The sequence below is a fragment of the Globicephala melas genome, chromosome 2 (genome assembly GCF_963455315.2).
Source record: "Globicephala melas chromosome 2, mGloMel1.2, whole genome shotgun sequence".
NCBI classification, from domain to species: Eukaryota; Metazoa; Chordata; class Mammalia; order Artiodactyla; family Delphinidae; genus Globicephala; species Globicephala melas.
Window position 1 is genome coordinate 83,590,514 of NC_083315.2, and position 21,419 is coordinate 83,611,932.

A 21,419-nucleotide genomic window follows, 5' to 3' on the forward strand; every position below is an offset into this window, starting at 1 on the left:
AAAGGAATAACCTGTTTATCCCTCGGGATCTTTTTATTTTTTAACATCTTTATTGGAGTATAATTGCTTTACAATGGTATGTTTGTTTCTGCTGTATAACAAAGTGAATCAGCTATACATATACATATATCCCCCTATCTCCTCCCTCTTGTGTCTCCCTCCCACCCTACCTATCCCATCCCTCTAGGTGGTCACAAATCACCAAGCTGATCTCCCTCTAGCTAGCTGCTTCCCTCTAGCTAGCTATTTTACATTTGGTAGTGTATATATGTCCATGCCACTCTCTCACTTCATCCCAGCTTACCCTTCCCCCTCCCCGTGTCCTCAAGTCCATCCTCTACATCTGCGTCTTTAATTGGCTAATTATTTAGGGAAACTAGGTCTTTTCACCATCAATTGCTTGATGGATAGGGACATGGTTTGAATGGGGAAATGGGGAGCTCGGGGTAGAACATGTTGAGTTGGAGGTGCCTACTGTACAGGCTCATGTGACCATCTCTACCTAGATGCCCCCCCGGAACCCCTCGAACTCAGCGTACTCAGGACTGAAGTCATCTTCCCCACACATGCTCCCAGATGCCTGTTTCAGTTGGTGCTGCCTAATGTTCCCCACCCCACATCTCCCAAGCTAGAAGCAGCACTCAGCATCACCCCTGACGCATCCCTCTCCCCTAAAGTCACACAGTCTGTTCCTTATTGCCTCTCCCCGTCACCCACAGGACAAGCTAAGATCAAAATCACAATATGTCTGTCTTGCTAATTGCTGTGGCTTCCTACTGCCTTGGGGAATATCTCAAAGCAAGTAAAAGTGTGTAAAGTCCATATTTCAAATCATCTTATTAGAATTTTTGAAATTTTTATAGCCCATTTCTTGTTTGATCTGACTAGATCAGTACTTTTACCTTATAATTTAGCTGCAGAAAAGCTCTTACGATGAGGAGGATAATTGTCAGCTCTGCCATGTTCTTGCCATTTACTTGTGCTGGCATGATTAGTGTATTGTCTTCAGGCCTCAGTTTTGTTTCTTGCAGGAATCTTTTGAAATCATTGGTCCATTTCATAAGGGTTAGTTTAGTTAGAACTAAATAATATAATCAGTGAGTCTGTTTAACCAAGCACACGCAAACATATGCCAAAAAAAATCAAAACTGCTGAAAGGCAACAAACAAATGAGAGAGACACACTAAAATACTCCCCCATCCCCGGGAAACGGGGATCTTCCCCTCTTTCCTTAGAATGCCACACACCAGTGGGTCCCAAGGTTAGCCTGAATGTTAAATATTAGTAAAGCTTAACCCATCTCATTAGAAAACAAGGAAACAGAAATAAAGGTTCTAATGTTTTCATTTTGCACACGCCCTCAGAGTGCCTGGTGGAAGCTGCTGCCCTTCAAGTCACAGTGACCCACTCACAGGACCCACAAGCTGCTTGCTTCTTATTGCAGGCAGTGGAAATCTGGGGACCTCAGGTCTTCTCAGCATCAGGGGTGAGCCCAAGGGACATGTCCTCAAGGCTCTCTTGGAGGGTGGGGAAGAGACCAAACCTAAGAAAGCCTCAAGGGTGTGCTGGATTAACCCCCAGTCAGAAAAGTCTATTTCCCATCCCTCCTAGGTCATCTAAGTTTTACTGTGATGCCTTTTAAATTATCCCAAAGTACCTTTCTTAAGCCTAGAAAATGCCATCTCATTCAAGTATGACAGGGATTAGACCTAAAAGGCATTTTTCATGAGCTGCCAAGCATTGATCATTTTCTGTGGGGGGAGGGAAGGATCAAGATTTTGCTTGTCTCTAACTCAAAGATCCTACCATCCCTTGACCATTTCACTTCATTGTACCTCCTCCAGTGCCATCTTTTTTCTTTAATACTCCGGCAGTATACAAAGGAAAATGTTCTCCAGTTTGACTCCACTGGGGATGCAACACCTCAGTTAGTCTTTCTGGAAACTGTAACAGTGTTAGGTTTACATTTCAAAAAACTACTTAAGGTTCCTTAATAGTTTTGTCCCCATAGCTACATAGGGACCTAGAACTTAAGCAGAGGCAATGTCTTCTCTAGAAGGTGTTGTATCCTTGTCATGGATATCCCATCCTGCAGACCACCTCACCCCCAGAGCCAACCTCTTCCTTATCATTCATCCAGAGAACCCACCATGAAGCAGGAAGGGAGGGGGGAGGGTATTACTCTCCCCCGGCTCCTGGCCCCTTATTGGCTGTGAAGGATGGAGCTTAAGGGACATGACTGGCCCAATCAGCTTTTCTGGGTGCCTGTGCAGGTGAGCAGAAGGATAGGTGCTCATTGTGAAAGTTCACATTCAAAGTAGTTTGTAAGGCTGCTCCGTCTCAAGGAAGCTTGCTTGAACTTTATTTCCAACAGTTAAGTGTAAGTGATTGAGTGCCAGAAACTTGGACTACCACAAATCACCCTTTGCCCAGGCCTTCCCCTCCCCATGCCCCGGAGACTCCCCTCCCACCTTCCTTGTACTCTGGACCTTCGACTTTGACAGATGGTGCTTATTAAGCACCACAGATTGTTTTTCTCAGGGTACCATCTCCACCCCTAACTTCTACTTAACATTTTTAGCTAACTCTCTTCCTTGCCATTATCCTAAGCCGTTTACAGAAGTGAAGTGATATTGTGTGAGTGCTATTACAGATAACTTTATAATTTTGAAACAGCTATCCATCCTCATATGCTAGTTTTCCACACACTCCTTAACCAGAGGTAGAGAAGTTACCAAGTCCTGAGAGTAAGGAGAGAAGAGCTGAGTCTGTCCCCTAGCCCCTCTCTGCCACAATCCATCCTGGCTTGATGCTCAAAGCTCCTCTCTGGGCTGTAACTGACAGCTGAGAGCCTGTCATCTTTCATAACTATCATTTATATTTCCTGGAATGTATTACTTTGCCCTTACCATGCTGAAGTTCATCTGCCTCTTTTCTGCCCACTCACCCTTGACTTGATAAGATCTTCCTGCTGTTTATCACCACCAGCTTGGCATTTCACCATCCGGGAGAGCTTAGTGTTTTCTAGAAACGTGGAAACATCACCTGTGCTACAGCTGAACATCATTTATAGAAGCTCAGCTCAGACTAGCCCCAGCATTTTTCCATGCAGTGAAGGGCCCACTTAAATTATCTTTTGCTTTCTCTCTTCAAACTAGTTCACTCCCATTGTCACGCCATTTTCCCAACATAGTTCTGGTACTTTTTCTTTCCTTGTAATGTTCCAAGGGTGCTTATTCTCAGAGCACTGACTCCATAATCCTTTCATCTGAGCTCCTCCATCAGATTTGGTTTAAGGAAGCCCCTGTTTTTTCCTACAAGGATGAACTTTGCAGCTTCCTCAGTCTCCTCTCCTTGTGCTAGTTAGGTGAGCTGCATAATAATAGCTGCATAATCACATTTTTATTTCCATTCTCAGAGATTCTAAGCTACTGTAAACAATCCCTTACTTTTCATGGCTGGGAAATGGGAACTTTTGTTCAAAAATGGTTAAGAGAATCATTGCTGGCTAAAAGAGCCTTCTTAAGGCTTGTATGCAAGAAAAAAAGAATAGTTTTTGCCACGACCTATCCTAGATCTTCCCGGTGTTTCCCACAAACAAACATGTGCATGCCAGTTAGGCCTGTTTCCCCAGGTATCCCAACTGCACTCCTGACTTTGGCTTCCAAAGCTCACACTCTTCCTCTCAGCCCCTAGTGTTTCTCCCTGATGGGTCACCAACATGGTCCCTCTGCAAAACTGCAAAAGGTGGAGACAGAAGGATGGATGGAAGGAAACAAGCCCAAGATTTCCATCTACAAAAAGTCTGCCCCACCCAGCTCTCCCTCAGTGCACACACTCTCCCTTAAATCGTGTGTGCGTGTTGGAAACAGTACTGGCTCTCCAGCCCTCCCCCTGGGAGTTGTCAGAGTTGACCAGATTGGTGTCTTGATGTTATTTCATCAAATAAATAACAAAACTATACAGGTATCTTTACTACAGGACCTCTCAGAGCCTTTAATAAGCTACCTGGTATGGCGCACCATGAAAAGCCAGCCACAATGGGTAGTCATCTACAAACTCATTTAGCTCACCACAAAACTTTCTCCCCTGGAACATCTGATGGGACTAGTATTCTGTAAGATACACATTGGGGCATGCCGTGATCAGTGGGCCCTACCTTCAGCATGTCAGAATCATGCTGAATGTTAGAGAGCTTGTGATTACTGGCCTTACTCCTAAAGATTTTAATACTGACAGTCTGGAGTAAGTGTGGGAATCTACTTGCTTGTTGTTTTTTGTTAAAGCTTCCCTTATAATTTGATGATCTGTAATTCCTCTGCTCTAGCCTCTTGATTGTTGGGCTTCAGAGATTTGATACCTGTGACCCTCCTGAGCCCACACCATAGAAGCTTGTACCTCAAGTCCCTTTGTAGGTAAATAACATGTTCTTTTACAAGAGAAATAGCTGAGAACATATGAGGGAAACCACCCAAGGCCTTTGTGATTGGGGGAAAATTGCTGGCCTGTTTGGATAACTTTAGAAACCACTTCCTGATATTGTAGCCATCCCCACCTATCCACATTGAAGTCTACCTTCAGAGCCCATAGAGCTTCCCCCAGCTGTTCTCACTCATGCCAATTTGGGCTGTTTCACATATTTAAGTATTTTGTTTCATTTGTCTATATCTCTCCTCCCTGCAGGACAATATTCAGAGTAGCACCCAATTAAATATTGGGGGTGGGGAGGACGTCCCCCATAGCACTTCTTACAGAGTTGAACAAATAGTAAATGCTCAATAATTGCAGAGCAACCAAGGGACAAAAGAAACCTTGGCCCAAAAGAGACCCCCCCAAAAAAAGTTCAGATTGACTCTAGAATTTAAAAGTAGAGAAGGGGGCTTCCCTGGTGGCGCAGTGGTTGAGAGTCCGCCTGCCGATGCAGGGGATGCGGGTTCGTGCCCTGGTCCGGGAGGATCCCACATGCCATGGAGTGGCTAGGCCCGTGAGCCATGGCCGCTGAGCCTGTGCGTCCGGAGCCTGTGCTCTGCAACAGGAGAAGCCACAACGGTGAGAGGCCCATGTACCGCAAAAAATAAGTGTGGCAACAAGAGTATACAGCTTACCCTGCTGAGATGATAGGATCTTCAATATTAGGTATGTATCATCTTCCTCCCTCTGGAATTTTTCCTTTGTTACTTCCCTGTTCTTCATTTTTTAGGTCAATGATAATATGTATCACTAGTGGCTCAGGAATAGGGTGACCAACTTGTCCCAAGTTGCCTGGACTTTTCCAGTTTTAGCCCTGAAAGTCTACCATGCAGGAAACCCCTCAATCCTGGCAAATCAGGGCAGTTGGTAACTCTACTCAAAAAACACAGTTTTCTGGGACTTCCCTGACGGTCCAGTGCTCCCACTGCAGGGGGCACAGGTTCAATCCCTGGTCGGGGAACTAAGATCCCGCACGCCTTGCAGTGCGCCAAAAAACAAAAAAACAACAACGAATAAACCAGAGTTTCCTGACCAGATAAAACTGAGAAATGCTTTACCACACTCTACTCACCTGAAGTAGTTTCCTAGAGCTACTGTAACAAATTACCACAAACTCAGTGATTTAAAACAACATAAATTTATCATCTCACAGCTTTGGAGGTCAGACATCCTAAATGAGTTATACAGGTCTGAAACTCATTGTGTCAGCAGGGCTGCATTTTTTCTGAAGGCTCTAGGGGTAATCTGTTCCCTTGCCTTTTTCAGCTTCTAGAGGCTGCCTACGTTCCTTGGCTGGTGGTTCCCTCCTCCATCTTTGAAGCCAGCCATTTTACATCCCTTCGATCCTCTCCTCCCATCACCACATCTCCTTTTCTGACTCTCTCTCCCTCTTTCACTGATAAAGACCCCTGTGATTGCATCAGGCTCACTGGCTAATCCAGGGTGATTTCTCCATCCCCAAATCCTTAACTTTAGTCATGTCTGCAAAGTCTCTTTTACCAGATGAGGTAACACACGCACAGGTTCCAGGACTAGGATGTGGACATCTTTGGGGGCCATGATTCTGCCTACCATACCCACGCCTCTCTGACAGTTGATAAAACACCCTAATCAATTAAAGAAATATTTTTAAAGTCTTACAAGATTCTGTTTAATGTTGCTTAACCCAGTGTTTTCCAAACTTATTTGATCAAGAAACTTTATTCAGAGAGTACTATGAGAAGTGAAATGAGTCGGTCAGGGAAAGGCAAATACTGTATGACATCACTCATGTGGAATCTAAAACATACAGCAACAAACTAGTGAATATAACAAAAAAGAAGCAGACTCACAGATACAGAAAACAGACTAATGGTTACCAGTGGGGAGAGGGAAGAGAGGGGCAAGATAGGGGTAGAGAATTCAGAGGTACAAACTATTATGCAAAGAATAAGCTACAAGGATATATTGTACAACATGGGGAATATAGCCAATATTTTATAATTATAAATGGAGTATAACCTTTAAAAAAAAAAAAAACCTCTTTACTCCCCTCCCCCACCCCCATCCCCCAAAGAACACCACTTAACATCTCATGGAATGCTGCTGCTCTTACAAAAGAGCAGGACTCAAACTGGTGTGCGCACCACGGAGAGACCAGAGACTTTCCATGCGATGAGCAGATGAGGAGAGTTTTGGGGGAACTGATTTATAAATCCAATTCCTCTTTCTCACTTCAATACTCTTTTCTTATATAAATGTATTTAATTTTTTTTTTTTGGCTGCGTTGGGTCTTCGTTGCTGCGTGTGGGCTTTCTCTAGTTGCGGCGAGCAGGGGCTACTCTTCGTTGCGGTGCGAGGGCTTCTCATTGCGGTGGCTTCTCTTGTTGTGGGGCACACGCTCTAGGCGTGCAGGCTTCAGTAGTTGTGGCACACGGGCTTAGTTGCTCCGTGGCATGTGGGATCTTCCCAGACAAGGACTTGAAGCTGTGTCCCCTGTGTTGGCAGGCGGATTCTTAACCACTGCGCCACCAAGGAAGCCGCAATACTCTTCTAAATTCATCTGTCAGAGCAAAAATCTGAGGTCACAGGGTGGTGAACTTTCCTTCTTTCCACTGTTTCAGTCATGGGGTTCCCACCCATAAGGAATCTTATTGCAACAAATACATTTTCCTGGGTTGGAAAACCTGGTCAAACAAAGGGATGATGTGAAGCTTTGGTGTTGGTGATGCCTGTCTTAATCAAAGCACCATAACCTGCCCCTACCCATCTCATTTGGAGGTGCATTTCCATTAAAACTTTATTTTTTATGTTTAGTATTTATCAAAAGTTTAATACTTGTACCCAAAATAATCAGAATGATAACTCACTCCAGAAGGAATTTTTTTAAGGACTGGAGATTTTGATCACTGGAATTGTCTTTTAATTTAAATTTCAATATGTATGGATCCTTTGGTTATAGAGAATTATGACGGATTGATCAAATAAAACATTTTCAAGCATAAAAACAGATATCAAGTTAAAGTTTCTGAATGTCATAGAATAGAGATACAATTTCAAGGAGAAAAAAGAATAATGTAGCAACTCTAATTTTTTTTTAACATCTTTATTGGAGTATAATTGCTTTACAATGGTGTGTTAGTTTCTGCTTTATAACAAAGTGAATCAGCTATACATATACATATATCCCCATATCCCCTCCCTCTTGCATCTCCCTCCCACCCTCCCTATCCCACCCCTCTAGATGGACACAAAGCGCCGAGCTGATCTCCCTGTGCTATGTGGCTGCTTCCCACTAGCTATCTATTTACATTTGGTAGTGTATATATGTCCATACCACTCTCTCACTTCGTCCCAGCTTACCGTTACCCATTCCCATGTCCTCAAGTCCGTTCTCTACGTCTGCGTCTTTATTCCTGTCCTGCCCCTAGGTTCTTCAGAACCTTTTTTTTTAGATGACATATATATGTGTTAGCATATGGTATTTGTTTTTCTCTTTCTGACTTAATTTCACTCTGTATGAGTCTCTAGGTCCATCCACCTCACCACAAATAACTCAATTTTGTTTCCTTTTATGGCTGAGTAATATTCCATTGTATATATGTGCCACATCTTCTTTATCCATTCATCTGATGATGGACACTTAGGTTGCTTCCATGTCCTGGCTATTGTAAATAGAGCTGCAGTGAACCTTGTGGTACATGACTCTTCTTGAATTATGGTTTTTTCAGGGTGTATGCCCAATAGTGGGATTGCTGGGTCGTATGGTAGTTCTATTTGTAGTTTTTTAAGGAACCTCCATACTGTTCTCCATAGTGGCCATATCAATTTACATTCCCACCAACAGTGCAAGAGGGTTCCTTTTCTCCACACCCTCTCCAGCATTTATTGTTTGTAGATTTTTTGATGATGGCCTTTCTGACCGGTGTGAGGTGATACCTCATTGTAGTTTTGATTTGCATTTTTCTAATGATTAGTGATGTTGAGCATCCTTTCATGTGTTTGCTGGCAATCTGTATATCTTCTTTGGAGAAATGTCTATTTAGGTTTTCTGCCCATTATTGGATTGGGTTGTTTGTTTTTTTGACATTGAGCTGCATGAGCTGCTGTAAATTTTGGAGATTAATCCTTTGTCAGTTGCTTCGTTTGCAAATATTTTCTCCCATTCTGAGGGTTGTCTTTTTGTCTTATTTATGGCAGCAGCTCTAATTTTTAAAGGAGAGCTTGCTCCTGTCATTTTAAAACGGACAATAATGGATGTTGTATCACTGCGGTATGTGGTATGTACATTGGACACTTTTAAAAGAATAATTTAACACGTTGATTTTAAAGTATCAATATTTATAATATCTAGACATTTAATCTACTTAGAAATTCTAACTATTTAACCATAAGGTGAAAAATACTTGCTGTCAAGTTAAAAAATGTGCAAGGAGGTACTAGCTTTTCAAAATTCTTATGGGGCTGTAACAGCAAAAGGTGTGATGACCACTGCTCTGGAGAAAACTTCTGGGAATGCTGGTGGTGAAAGAGCAGGGTTTGGAATCCGGCTAGCAGGGAAGCCTTGGTTAAAAACACCAGCTTCACCCAGCTCTTAGGGTTAAAGCCATGAAGTGCCTGGCACAGAGCCAGTGCTTCCTCATTCAACAACAGCTGCCGTGGGCCACCAATGCCCTGGGCTTGGGACGTCCAGTGGGGCTTGGTCACAAATCCCTGCTCCCACAGAGCTTACATTCCAGTGGACACACAGTTGATCTGTTGCTTCTGTGTAAATGCGTGTGTGCTGCATTTCCAGAGAACCTCTTCAAATACCTTCTTCTCAAGCAGTTTTTAGGAGTTGTGTCTACAAAGAAATGACTCAATTTTTGATATTCCAGAACAGATCCATCTAGATTCCATTGTTCCCATCAAAATAATCACCTAAGGAGGCATATACTTATTTTGGTGACAGGGCCAAAGCTCAAAGTCTTTAAGTTTCTCCTGTGGAACTGATTTCAAAGCATACAGCACAATCTTTTAAACATCCTTAATGCTGGTAAATATTTGTTTGGGGAGGAGGAATTTGATGTTTTTGGAACAAAGGTTATTTACACAAAGGTCTGGGTGACCATGGTAGGTGATCAGACCGGGCAGAAATATTATTTGTCTCAAACTCTGGAAGGGCATAAATCTCACCGTAAGGAAAAGTCAAGAATTACTGTTTATTCCCTTCACACTGAAGCTGAAGGGAAAATCCTGGCTGTATCAGGGTCACTTGCTCCAAAGTTGCTTAAAGAGTCTATGGTCTCAGACTTTTAGGAGAGAGCTTCCTGGGGCTGTGGGAGACCCGTGGTGCCTGCTGCTTTAGTTCTGCTGATCCCACTTTAGTGACCCCACTCAAGGCCATGACCCTGCAGCTTACATCTGGAAGAGGTCCGTTAGCAGAAGTAGCTGTCCTGGAAAGACCCAGGGCCGAGGGAGCAAGGCTGGGCTGGGAGGGAGGGAGTCAGTCCATAGGGGATATGCAGGTGGAGGAAGTGCTGCGGTGTATGTCTGAATTGTGTTTAAGTGTTAACTGAGTCCGTGTCTGCAAGACCTAAGCACCAGGGATTAATAGCATTCCACTGAGGGGATGGGTCTGAGGTGGGCAGAGGGGGTGGGATATGAGTTGGGGAGGGGCCAGACAGGATTGCAAAAGCTAGTATGTGTGGCCACCTGTCTGTCCATGCTGCCTGTCACTTCCATGTTGCCACAGAGCACTGGACAAAAACTCTAGAGATCCTAGAGCCGTCAGTTCTCAAAGGAAAATTTATTCTTCTGCAGTATTATTCTGGCATTTAACTTAACAAACACCATTCCATCCCTGTGCCCAGAACTGAGCTAAGTGCTGTAGGAGATGTTGTCTCTGTCCTCCAGCGACTTGAATGTCCTTGGGAAGATAAGAACGATGCACACACGTACTGCTGACTGTCAAATATCAGTTCCAGCCTAACTGGTGACTTCATGGAGTGTTCGATCCAATCTAAGACACCATCGATTATAAGATGCCTTTTATGCTCTTAAGAAAGAAGAAAATGCTGCCAATTAAACTGCAAATGGTTGCTTTCTTATTGCTTAGAATTTTAATTTTATACTTATTGAAAGATCCCTTTTAGACTTACTTGTACATAGTGTTATTTCTTTTAACATATATTGTTCTCATTCGTTCATAAAGTGGAAAGTAACGGGGAAATAAAGTGGCTTTGGTTTTTCTAAGCTTCCTCACATTCAGGGTAGTTCTGTACTCAGCTGAAGCATCTTTGCTTGGAACTGTTGATGTCTGTGTTTCCCACAAAATGTGGTTCTGTGTGCCATCGAGAACATTGGTGAGCAACATTTCTTACAAGAGTACTCATGACTTATTCCAAATCTGTCTCCTATTGTGTAAACTGATGCACACACAGGTAATGCAACCACAGCACAACTACCACCTCGCAACAGTGACTATAAGACACATCCCAATTTCCAAGACATCAAACATGAAAAAAAATACATCTTAGACTCAATGAAATATGAATTCTGAGACTCAGTCAAAAAACACTACCATGGGGCTTCCCTGGTGGCACAGTGGTTGAGAGTCCGCCTGCCGATGCACGGGACACGGGTTCGTGCCCTGGTCCAGGAAGATCCCACATGCTGCGGAGCAGCTGGACCTGTGAGCCACGGCCACTGAGCCTGCGCGTCCAGAGCCTGTGCTCCACAACGGGAGAGGCCACAACAGTGAGAGGCCCACGTACCGCAAAAAAAAAAAAAAAAGAAAAAAGAAAAGAAAAAATACTACCATGATCAACCACCCAGGTCTGTCCTAAGAATGGGGTTGGCATTGGTGCTACGTTCTTATCATTAAGCAATAATTTCCTTCTGTAAATTTGCAAAACTGAATAGTTTCCTGGGCAGTAATCATTGTAGGGAGTTCTTCGTGAGCAAATAGAGTCAAGGAGGCTTTTTGCATGAAGTAAGTCAAAAGCATGAGATTTGGCCCGGACATGAGGAGACCACGTCTAGAGAGGAAAGAGCACAATTTAAAAGGTTCAAGAGGGTAAACAAGCATGTCATGTGGCAAGCACAGTCGAGTAACCGGGCTGGGGGTGGGGTTCCATAAAAGAGTCGTGGGGTATGAAGGCATGAATTTTTGCTGTAAGAACGTAAGTTCAAGTTAGTATGTTTCACTTGTAGAAACATAATAAACAGTTCCAGTATTTCTATAACTTTTATTTCTTTTCTTACCATAGGTCCTGATGTTTTTAGTTCAAAGAACCTTGCCCTTCAAGCCCAGAAGAAGATTCTGAGCAAAATAGCCAGTAAAACTGTGGCCAACATGCTGATTGATGACACCAGCAGCGAGATCTTTGATGAGCTCTATAAAGTCACCAAAGAGCACACACACAACAAGAAGGAAGCCCACAAGATCATGAAAGACTTAATCAAGGTGGCAATCAAAATTGGGATCCTCTACCGGAACAACCAGTTCAGCCAGGAGGAGGTTGTTATCGTGGAGAAGCTCAGGAAGAAACTGAACCAGACGGCCATGACAATCGTCAGCTTCTATGAGGTAGAATACACCTTCGATAGAAATGTGCTCTCCAAGCTCCTACATGAGTGCCAGGACCTGGTGCATGAACTGGTACAGAGACACCTGACACCCCGGAGCCACGGGCGCATCAACCATGTCTTCAACCACTTTGCTGATATGGAGTTCCTCTCCACCCTTTATAGCCTGGATGGAGACTGTAGGCCCAACCTCAAGAGGATTTGTGAAGGAATCAATAAATTGCTAGACGAGAAAGTCCTCTGAATGCCTTCCCTCCTCCTGGACTTGGCTGCATTCATGTTACAGCACCCAGCGTGTTCCAGGTGAGAATCAGGAAAACAAGAAGAAACCCTTGTCAAAGATGCCCGTGTTCTGTCCTGTTCATCCCTCTGATGTTGATGCTAGATTGAGCTCAGGTGTGTTTATCACCTAAGCTCTCTGCTGAGGTCTGTACTTAAAATCTCCTTTGTTTGCAAGCCCAAAGGACATCTCATCTATTCTAAGCAGAAAAGCTGCCCTACTCATCTAGGTGGGCCCAGTTCATCTTGTGGAATGGAAGGAGCCCTGGACCAGGGGTCAGAGGACATGGGTTTGGTTCCCAGCTCCATCAGTTACAATTTTGTCCTCTGGATCCTGGAACCATCATGCCCACCTGCCTACCTCCCAGGGCTGCTGTGAGGATCAAATGAGATTATGTTCATGCTTTTAAAAACTAATAAAAGGTCTAACTAGTTTCTCTTTGGCATGTGGCAGGGATCAACCTGGATCTAGACTATCAAGCAGCAGAGAAAAGAACAATAGTTTCTAATGGGCTGGGTTTGCAATTTGTCTCTAGATGTGCTGTTTCAAACAAAATAAAAATGAATCCAAAGGTGTGAAAAAGTATAGCTGCAAATTGGAAAAGTATTTTTCAAGAGCTATGTTTTTTAGGTCTTAGATGTGCAGGTTTATGGTCCTGCAGAGGGAAACTTTCTGGGGTGGGGAGGGGGAGAGTGGAGAGAGAGTTTCCCACCCATCATTCAGAAGCAGAGAAGAACTATGCTCCCCCTGCCCCTGCAGGACTGGCCTCTCCCCATCTGAGGGGCACCATCCGGGAGGCACAGGGAAGGTTTATGCTGGCATGCACAGGAGAGTTGGGCAGAATGAAGCCCTACCCATCTTTCTTGGTCTTTCACAGTCATTCTGTGCTGTTTTCTCTGGTTTGTTAATAAATTGAAATTACCCTTCAAATAAGAAGTTTTGGAGTTGTGATTCAAAAATCAAATTCCTTGGAGTTAGATACAGTGTTAGGAATAATGGGATTGAAAGGAAGACGACAATGAAGAGTAAGAGCTTTGCACTCAGACCCTAAGGGAAAGTAGCCCCTGGGGTAGAACGTACAGTGTGGAGCCTGTTCCCCTGGTTAGTGGGGAGCTAGTTCATAGACACTGTGACCGCCTTCTCTGAATGTCTCAAATCCTTGCTTTCACACAAAATATTTAATGCCTTATAACGTTGTCTGGAGGACACCACCTTAAGAGATTTGCCCTTCCATCATCACCTCCTGTCCTGTTATGCTTCTCCTGTATCTGATGATAATGCAAAAATACTATATTAGCTCAGCCCCATGGTTCATCCCACCCCATGGCCTCTCTCTAGCAGAGATGGTTGGTGCGAGGGTGTGAAAAGGTGGTCACTGAACCTGCTGTGGCCATTCAGCCCCAACTGGCTCCCATGTCAACATCAGTATAAAGTATCCTGTTAAGTTCTTCAGCTACCAGTATTCAAAATTACTTCACAGGAAGGATGTCCAGCGGGGAATAGGGAATAGTTACGTCAGCCCCTGTCTCCATGTTTGACAAACATGGCCCAGCCCCTTCTCACAGTCCCGAGGACAGAACAGTGATGCCCTGTGCACATCTGGGCTGGGGAGGTCACTGGTCATTTAGGCAGTGCCCGTGGAAGGTACAGGCGACAGGCTCCTCCCTGCCCACCTGCCACCAGGCAGCAAGCAGCCCAGCCGTAGCCGAATTTTCACATACAGAGTCCTCCTCGATGCCTGTGTTGGTGTACTTGTCTGATGAAGGACCGCTTTCTAGTATGATGGATGGTTCTAGAAGCAGGTTCTTTTTTCACTAAGTAGGTGGACCTACCCAGAGAACTCAGCCCTGCCAAAGGAATGGGTGGAACTGTCTCCTGTCCATCTGAGACACAGCAGGGAAGAAGGCAGGATCCCCAGCCAAAGAGGACTGCAGGTTCTCCTCTCTCCACAGGTCACGGCACAGTGGGAGGTTCTGAGCCTCAAGCCACTGAAGGAATGGGGTGCAATGACGATGTGGACCAAAACGTTCTACCACCTTAGGCTTCTCCACTGAGGCAGCCAAAGGGCGCTCTACCACGAGGCCAGCCAGGTGTGTCTCCATCTTATCAACAGTAGCCAAGGGAACCTGGGTTACCCAGGCACAAGTAACCCACCACGCCTCTAAAAAGTCAACACCTATCCCGTGTATGCCTTTCAAATATACCGCTGGCATGTAAATTCATGTGATGATTGAGTTTCATGGGCCAACAGAAAAGCTTACAAATTTCAAATATTTTACATAACAATCTAGTGGCCAAGGAATCTCATTATTGGTTTATCCTGAAGACTCTAACCACGTCACTTAGTGCCCCTAAAAAGCTGTTTTGGTTGAAAACAATGTGACAGAGGCCAGCAGATGCTTATAAAAATAAGGCTCTGTAGACATACATTTGTGCTTGGAACTCTGTACTAAATTTTCGATAGTGAAAACCCACAAAAGCAAAGTTACAATATCTACATGTAGGTGGCACCTTAAAGAAAACCGATTTCAAAAGAAGCAACAGTACTGAAACACTCACTTGCTCAAGCCCCACGCAAACTTCAGAGAGCAATGCCTGGCTCAGCAACCCAAGGGCAGAGACAGGACCCATTCTTTAAGGGTTGTGGGGGTGGCAGGAGCAGTTTCATCTGGAAACATCACTGAGTCTTCCACCATCCCTGAGCACTCAGCTCTGTCCCCAGGGGAGGACACTACCTCTGGTTGTGTCCTTCTTTGTGTGTCTGAACCCTACAGAAACACATTCCCTGCTGGCTGTGCCTGCCATGTGTCTGTTATCACTCTTCTTCCCTGTGTTTGCATTTGTGAGTCTTGACACCCTCAGCAACTCCAGGTCTCTGCTCAGTGACAAATCCAAATGAAAAGACTTCATCATCTGTACTTCTCCAAACTCCCATCTCACCCATCTGCACATTTTTCAGCAGCAAATCAGTACATTCATTGGCTGCTCCAATGAACTTCTTGTATCCATTTATATAAAAAAAGAAATGAGCTCAAATCAGGCCTATGCACCCTCTGCCCCAATATTTTGGGGGCTTTTAAAAAAAAATTCAACGTGGTCCCAGACGTCAAGAGCAAAACCAATCAGTGAAAATTCTAGATCAGCCAACTCTGGCTGCAAAGACATTGCATTAGCAGGAACTGTCCAGGAATGGAATGGGATATTGACAATAGAGTTATGAATCAGATGGCCTTTGAAGAAAGGGTTTCCAGGGCCCTCCCAACTCAGAACTGTGTGGTCAGTGGGTTTCCTTTGTTTAGTGTGATCCTGCTATTGGGCCACAGCTCAAACCAGGCCACCTCTTGCTCTTTCCTTAGAGGGAGGCCTTGCTTGATAGGGGAAAGACTCTTCTACAATCCTGTTCCTCAAAATGGCATCTGGAAATCCCTGAAAGTTCTGGGGGAGCAGGGGTGAGTGGGTTAAAGTCCATGAGTTCTAAATGGAGTTTTTAAATTTTTGTTTCATTCTGACAACATAAAAAAAAAAAATCAAAATCAGGGACTTCCCTGGTAGTCCAGCAGTTAAGACTCTGCGCTCCCAATGCAGGGGGCCCGGGTTTGATCCCTGGTCAGGGAACTAGACCCCGCATGCCACTACTAAAGATCCCACACACTGCAACAAAGATCCTGCATGCAGCAAAGAGGATCCCACGTGCCGCAACTAAGACCCGGCGCAACCAAATAAATAAATAAATAAATATTTTTTTAAAAAAATCAAAATCAGCCTCAGTACTTTCTGAGTCACATAGGGATGACTACCTTATAGCCACGTGGTGCCATCCGTCTTCAGGGTCCGAGTTTCTCTTTGTGTTTACAGTGGTGTTCATGCTGACTGATCAAGTGAAAGAAGAGAACTTAACTTAATGCATTTCTCTAACTACCTGGGCATCCCCTAGGGGTCTGCAGGCATAGCTTGGGCATCCATGAGTTCTTCATTTTGAGAAATGTTGCTACAACATATGAAAGTATAGGCTTGCAGAGAATGAATGAGTGTTACCCTGCCCCTGACGGTGACTCATTTTTGGGGGCTCAAAGGTTGAGGGGTGAACCTGTGTCTGGGGGACACATAGGCCTTCTACGGAAAGAGGTGGGATCCCACATGTCCCGCCTTCCCTTTGAAAACTGGCCAGAAAAAGCTACCATAAGTAATCAAAGAATTGACCAACCCATCCTGGCAATTCTGATAATAAATCTCAAAGCACAAGAGAGGCCATCGCTGGACACACCAGACACTGCTCCTCCCAAGGAAGGGAAGAGTGGAGAAACCTTGCAAAACCTCCTTGTGAAGAAAAGTCACCTGCACCTGCTCATACTCTCCCAATCCAGCAGCAGCTGTTGGAGTGCAGAGGCCCAGGTATCAGTTGTGTGGTCCCAGGATCCTAGGAGCTTATTTCTTATCTGAACTTAAGGCATGTGACACTCAGAATTCCTCCCAGTGTCAGAAGAAGGAGTGGTCAGCCAGAGCAAGCTCTCTTTCACACCTTACCTCCAGCACTGGTATATTCTCATTATAGTGGTATAGTGGTATATTTATATATTCCTCAGTGACACTACTAACCTGTCCTTTCCCTACCTTGTCATTTCTATGTTGAGCTGGGGCAGGTCTCTACAGAGGAGAGGTCTGGCCACTCACCCAGGAAGCTGGAGCTTGGGCAGCCAGTGTCCCCCAGGCTGTGGTATAGAGCTCCTCTTGCTGACTCTAAGGCCTTTCTGGACCAGCTCCTGGGACAAGGGAGTCTGGGGTTTGGCTCCGCCTTAAGGAGGAGCTGGGTGGGAGCCAGAGCTTGGCACAGAGCAAGTGCGGAGGCTAGCAAGGAAGCCGCAATTAGCCTACTTTATGGAGGGAGAGAGCACTCTTCCAGCCTCTCTCACTTGTGAAAGAAGAGCTTGTGGGCTGGTCCCTGGTGGGTAATTGGGGTCCTTCCACCTATCAGAGCAGCAGCTTCCCTGCTGAGAGGGTCATACTTCCTCAGTGATAGGATGGGGCTACCCCTGCTCTGTGATTCAGAAACAGTTACAACTTGATTTTAGAAACAGGTTGTTGAGTTTGGGTTTGGGGAGACCAGGGAGATGAGTATTTTGGGTTTTATTTTCTTTTCAGCTTTCATAAGCAGCAGAAGGTATAGAATATGAAACAAGCCATGAGTCAGGAGGTTTAGTCTCAGCTTGCCCAATACCTGGTGATTTCCTTATATCAATACTTCACTTCTCTGGGCCTCAGTTTCCTCAACCGTAAAAACAGAGAGTTGCACAAGGTCTCTAAGAATCCCTCCAGTCCCAAAATTTCACATTCCGAGTATTGTAAGAGGGAAGAAGCTCTGCGCATTTCTATATTGTATGTTTCTTAGAAGTGAAGCTGTTCATTATTTAAACGAAGCAATACTTCCAAATGGACTGAGAAATGACACCTCAATGATTCCCTTCTTCCAAATGGACTGAGAAATGACACCTCAATGATTCCCTTCAAGATCTTTGAGCATAGAAAGTAAAAACAAAAATGAAAACAGACAAACAAAAAACCTAGGAATAAACCTAACCAAGGAGGCAAAAGACCTATATGCTGAAAACTATAAAACACTGATAAAGAAAATTCAAGACAACTAACACAATATTGTAAATCAATTATACTCCAATAAAAATTTGAAAAAGAAAGGGGGTCTTCCCTGGTGCCGTGGTGGATGAGAATCCGCCTGCCAATTCAGCGGACATGGGTTCCATCCCTGGTCCGGGAAGATCCCACATGCCACGGAGCAACTAAGCCCATGAGCCACAACTACTGAGCCTGTGCTCTAGAGCCCGTGAGCCACAGCTACCGACCCCGTGTGCTGCAACTACTGAAGGCCACGTGCCTAGAGTCCATGCTCCACAACAAGAGAAGCCACTGCAATGAGAAGCCCACGCACCGCAATGAAGAGTAGTCCCCACTCACCACAACTAGAGAAAGCCCGTGCGCAGCAATGAAGACCCAACACAGCCAAAAATAAATAAATAAATTAAATTAATTTATTAAAAAAAAGAAAACCAAGAAATAAAAAAATTAATTTAAAAAAAGAAAGAAAATTGAAGACAATTCAAAGAAATGGAAAGATATTCCATGCTCTTGGATTGGAAGAATTAATATTGTTTAAAAGGCCATACTACCAAAAGCAATCTACAGAGTTAATGCAATTCCTATCAAAATACCCATAACATTTTTCACAGAACTAGAATAAATAATCCTGAAATTTATATAGAACCACAAAGGCCCAGAATTGCCAAAGCAATCCTGAGGAAAAAGAACAAAGCTGGAGGCCTACCCCTTCCAGACATCAGACTATACTACAAAGCTATAGTAATCAAAACAGTGTGGTACTGGCATAAAAACAGACATATAGTTCAATGGAATAAAATAGAGAACCCAGAAATAAACCCACATACCTACGGTCAATTAATCTATGACAAAGGAGAGAAGAATATACAATGGAGAAAAGACAGTCTCTTCAACAAGTGGTGTTGGGAAAACTGGACAGCTACGTGTAAATCAATGAAATTAGAACACTCCCTCAAGCTATATACAAAAATAAACTCAAAATGGTCAACTATAAGACATGACACTATAAAACTCCTAGAAGAGAACATAAGCAAAACATTCTCTGACATAAATTGTAGCAATATTTTCTTAGATCAGTCTCCCAAGGCAAAAGAAATAAAAGCAAAAATAAACAAGTGGGACATAATTAAACTTACAAGCTTTTGCACAGCAAAGGAAACCTTCAACAAAATGAAAACACGACCTACAGAATAGGAGAAAATATCTGCAAATGATGAGGCCAACTAGGGGTTAATGGACCTAGAGAATATTATGCTTAGTGAAATAAGTCAGACAGAGAAAGACAAACACTATATGATACCACTCAAATGTGGAATCTAAAAAATAATACAGGGCTTCCCTGGTGGCACAGTGGTTAAGGATCCACCTGCCAATGCAGGGGACATGGGTTCAAGCCCTGGTCCGGGAAGATCCCATATGCCACGGAGCAACTAAGCCCATGCGCCACAACTACTGAGCCAGCGCTCTAGAGTCTGCAAGCTACAACTACTGAAGCCTGCACACCTAGAGCCCGTGATCCGCAACAAGAGAAGCCACCACAATGAGAAGCCCGCGCAACACCAGAAGGAAGAGTAGCCCCCACTCTCTGCAACTAAAGAAAGCCCACACGCAGCAACAAAGACTGAGAAATGACACCTCAATGATTCCCTTCAAGATCTTTGAGCATAGAAAGTAAAAACAAAAATGAAAACAGACAAACAAAAAACCTAGGAATAAACCTAACCAAGGAGGCAAAAGACCTATATGCTGAAAACTATAAAACACTGATAAAGAAAATTCAAGACAACTAACACAATATTGTAAATCAATTATACTCCAATAAAAATTTGAAAAAGAAAGGGGGTCTTCCCTGGTGCCGTGGTGGATGAGAATGCAGCCAAAAATAAATACAATTTTTAAAAATTAAAAATAATACAAATGAATGTATATACAAAACAGAAACAGACTCACAGACATAGAAAACAAATTTATGGTTACCAAAGGGGAGAGGGAGGGCAGGAGGGACAAATTAGGGGTATGGGTTTAACAGATACAAACTACTATACATAAAATAGATAAGCAACAAGGACTTACTGTATACCACAGGGAATTATATTCAATATCTTGTAATAACCTATAATGGAATATAACCTGGAAAACAAACAAAACTGAATCACTATGCTGTACACCTGAAACTAACACAATACTGTAAATCAACTATATTTCAATTTTTAAAAAAGATTTTTGACTGTAGATCTAAATTCGTGATTTCAGAAGGGAAAAGCTTTAAGCCAGAAAATGCAAGGTAAAAACCACAAAGACCAGTGAACTGCACAATGTGGGCCCAGGTAGTCAGCCAGTCACCAGCTTAGTAGGGGCTCACTGCTATTCAATGTTAGGACTGATCTTTTACTGAGACATACATTTTAAGCTGAAACGTGTCCAACTCCAGTAATGTATCTCTGTAGAGATAACAGGGTAATATGCAAAGTCATGAATAAGTCACTACCGATTTGAGTCAAATATCATGGGAAACTATCAGAATTACTTTAAAATATATTAATAAAGCCATTCCCCCCAAAAATGGGACATTTTATGGAATTCTCAAAACCTTCCCCTGCATTGTTTGAATCATCTTTAATACATATCTTTACACAGTATATTCCATGCACCTTGGTGTTGCGAACTCACTTTTTTATTTTTTTATTTTTAGGCATTTTATTTTAAATATAGCAGTGTGTAAATGTCAATCCCAAATTCCCAGTCTATCCCTCCCTCCCACCCTTCCCCACTGGTAACCATAAGTTTGTTCTCTAAGTCTGTGAGCTCACCTTTTTAAAAATAGCTTTATTGAAATATAATTCACGTAACATACAATTCGCCTATTTAAAGTGTAGAATTCAGTGGCTTTGGGTATATTCAGAGTTTTGTGCAACCACAACCACAGTCAATTTTACAACATTTTCATGACCTCAAAAAGGAACCTGGTACCCTTTAGCTATCACCTCCCAACCCCACCTCACCTTACTAGCAATATAAAAGTGGCTCGCCCCTCCCCCGAAAAATATCATAAACAATAATTTATCAATATTGGAATTGCCCTATGATTGTAGATTCAGAGCAAACAAATCCTGATGACACCCATGACTAAGACTCATTATGCTGACCCAGGTTGAGCCTCAAGCATCCTCTGTTGAAGACAAGCCTCATCAGCCTCTGCATGGGGGGAAGGGGGGCGGATTCAGCTAAGTGTAAGGAAGAGTGGGTACTGAAGTCTCGAACTAGTATTGTAGAATATCTACTTCTCTCTTTGATTCTATCAGGTTTTGCTTCATGGCTTTTGATGGTCTGCTATTAAGTGCATAAACGTTTATAATTGTCATATCTTCTTGCTGTATTGAACCTTTTATCAATATACAATGTACTTCTTTGTCTCTTGTAACATTTTTGGATTTAAAATCTATTTTGTCTGATATTAGTATAGCCACTCCTGCTCTGTTTTGGTTTCTATTTG

General features: G+C 43.5%; 1 protein-coding gene across 2 annotated transcripts in view; it reads left to right on the forward strand.

Moving 5' to 3' along the window:
- Positions 1-13,215, forward strand: part of TNFAIP8L3 (TNF alpha induced protein 8 like 3) — a 38,369-nt gene extending 25,154 nt beyond the window's left edge. The window contains exons 1-2 of one of the 2 annotated variants that reach the window (XM_060294266.1): positions 11,223-11,265; positions 11,700-13,215. In XM_060294266.1, coding sequence (XP_060150249.1) covers positions 11,250-11,265; positions 11,700-12,262 — 579 coding nt within the window. In that variant the 5' untranslated portion in view covers positions 11,223-11,249 and the 3' untranslated portion in view covers positions 12,263-13,215. Of the gene's footprint in view, positions 1-11,222; positions 11,266-11,699 lie in introns of those variants that run through there. The other variant, XM_030842721.3, reaches the window with a different exon arrangement.
- Positions 13,216-21,419: the final 8,204 nt, after the last annotated feature.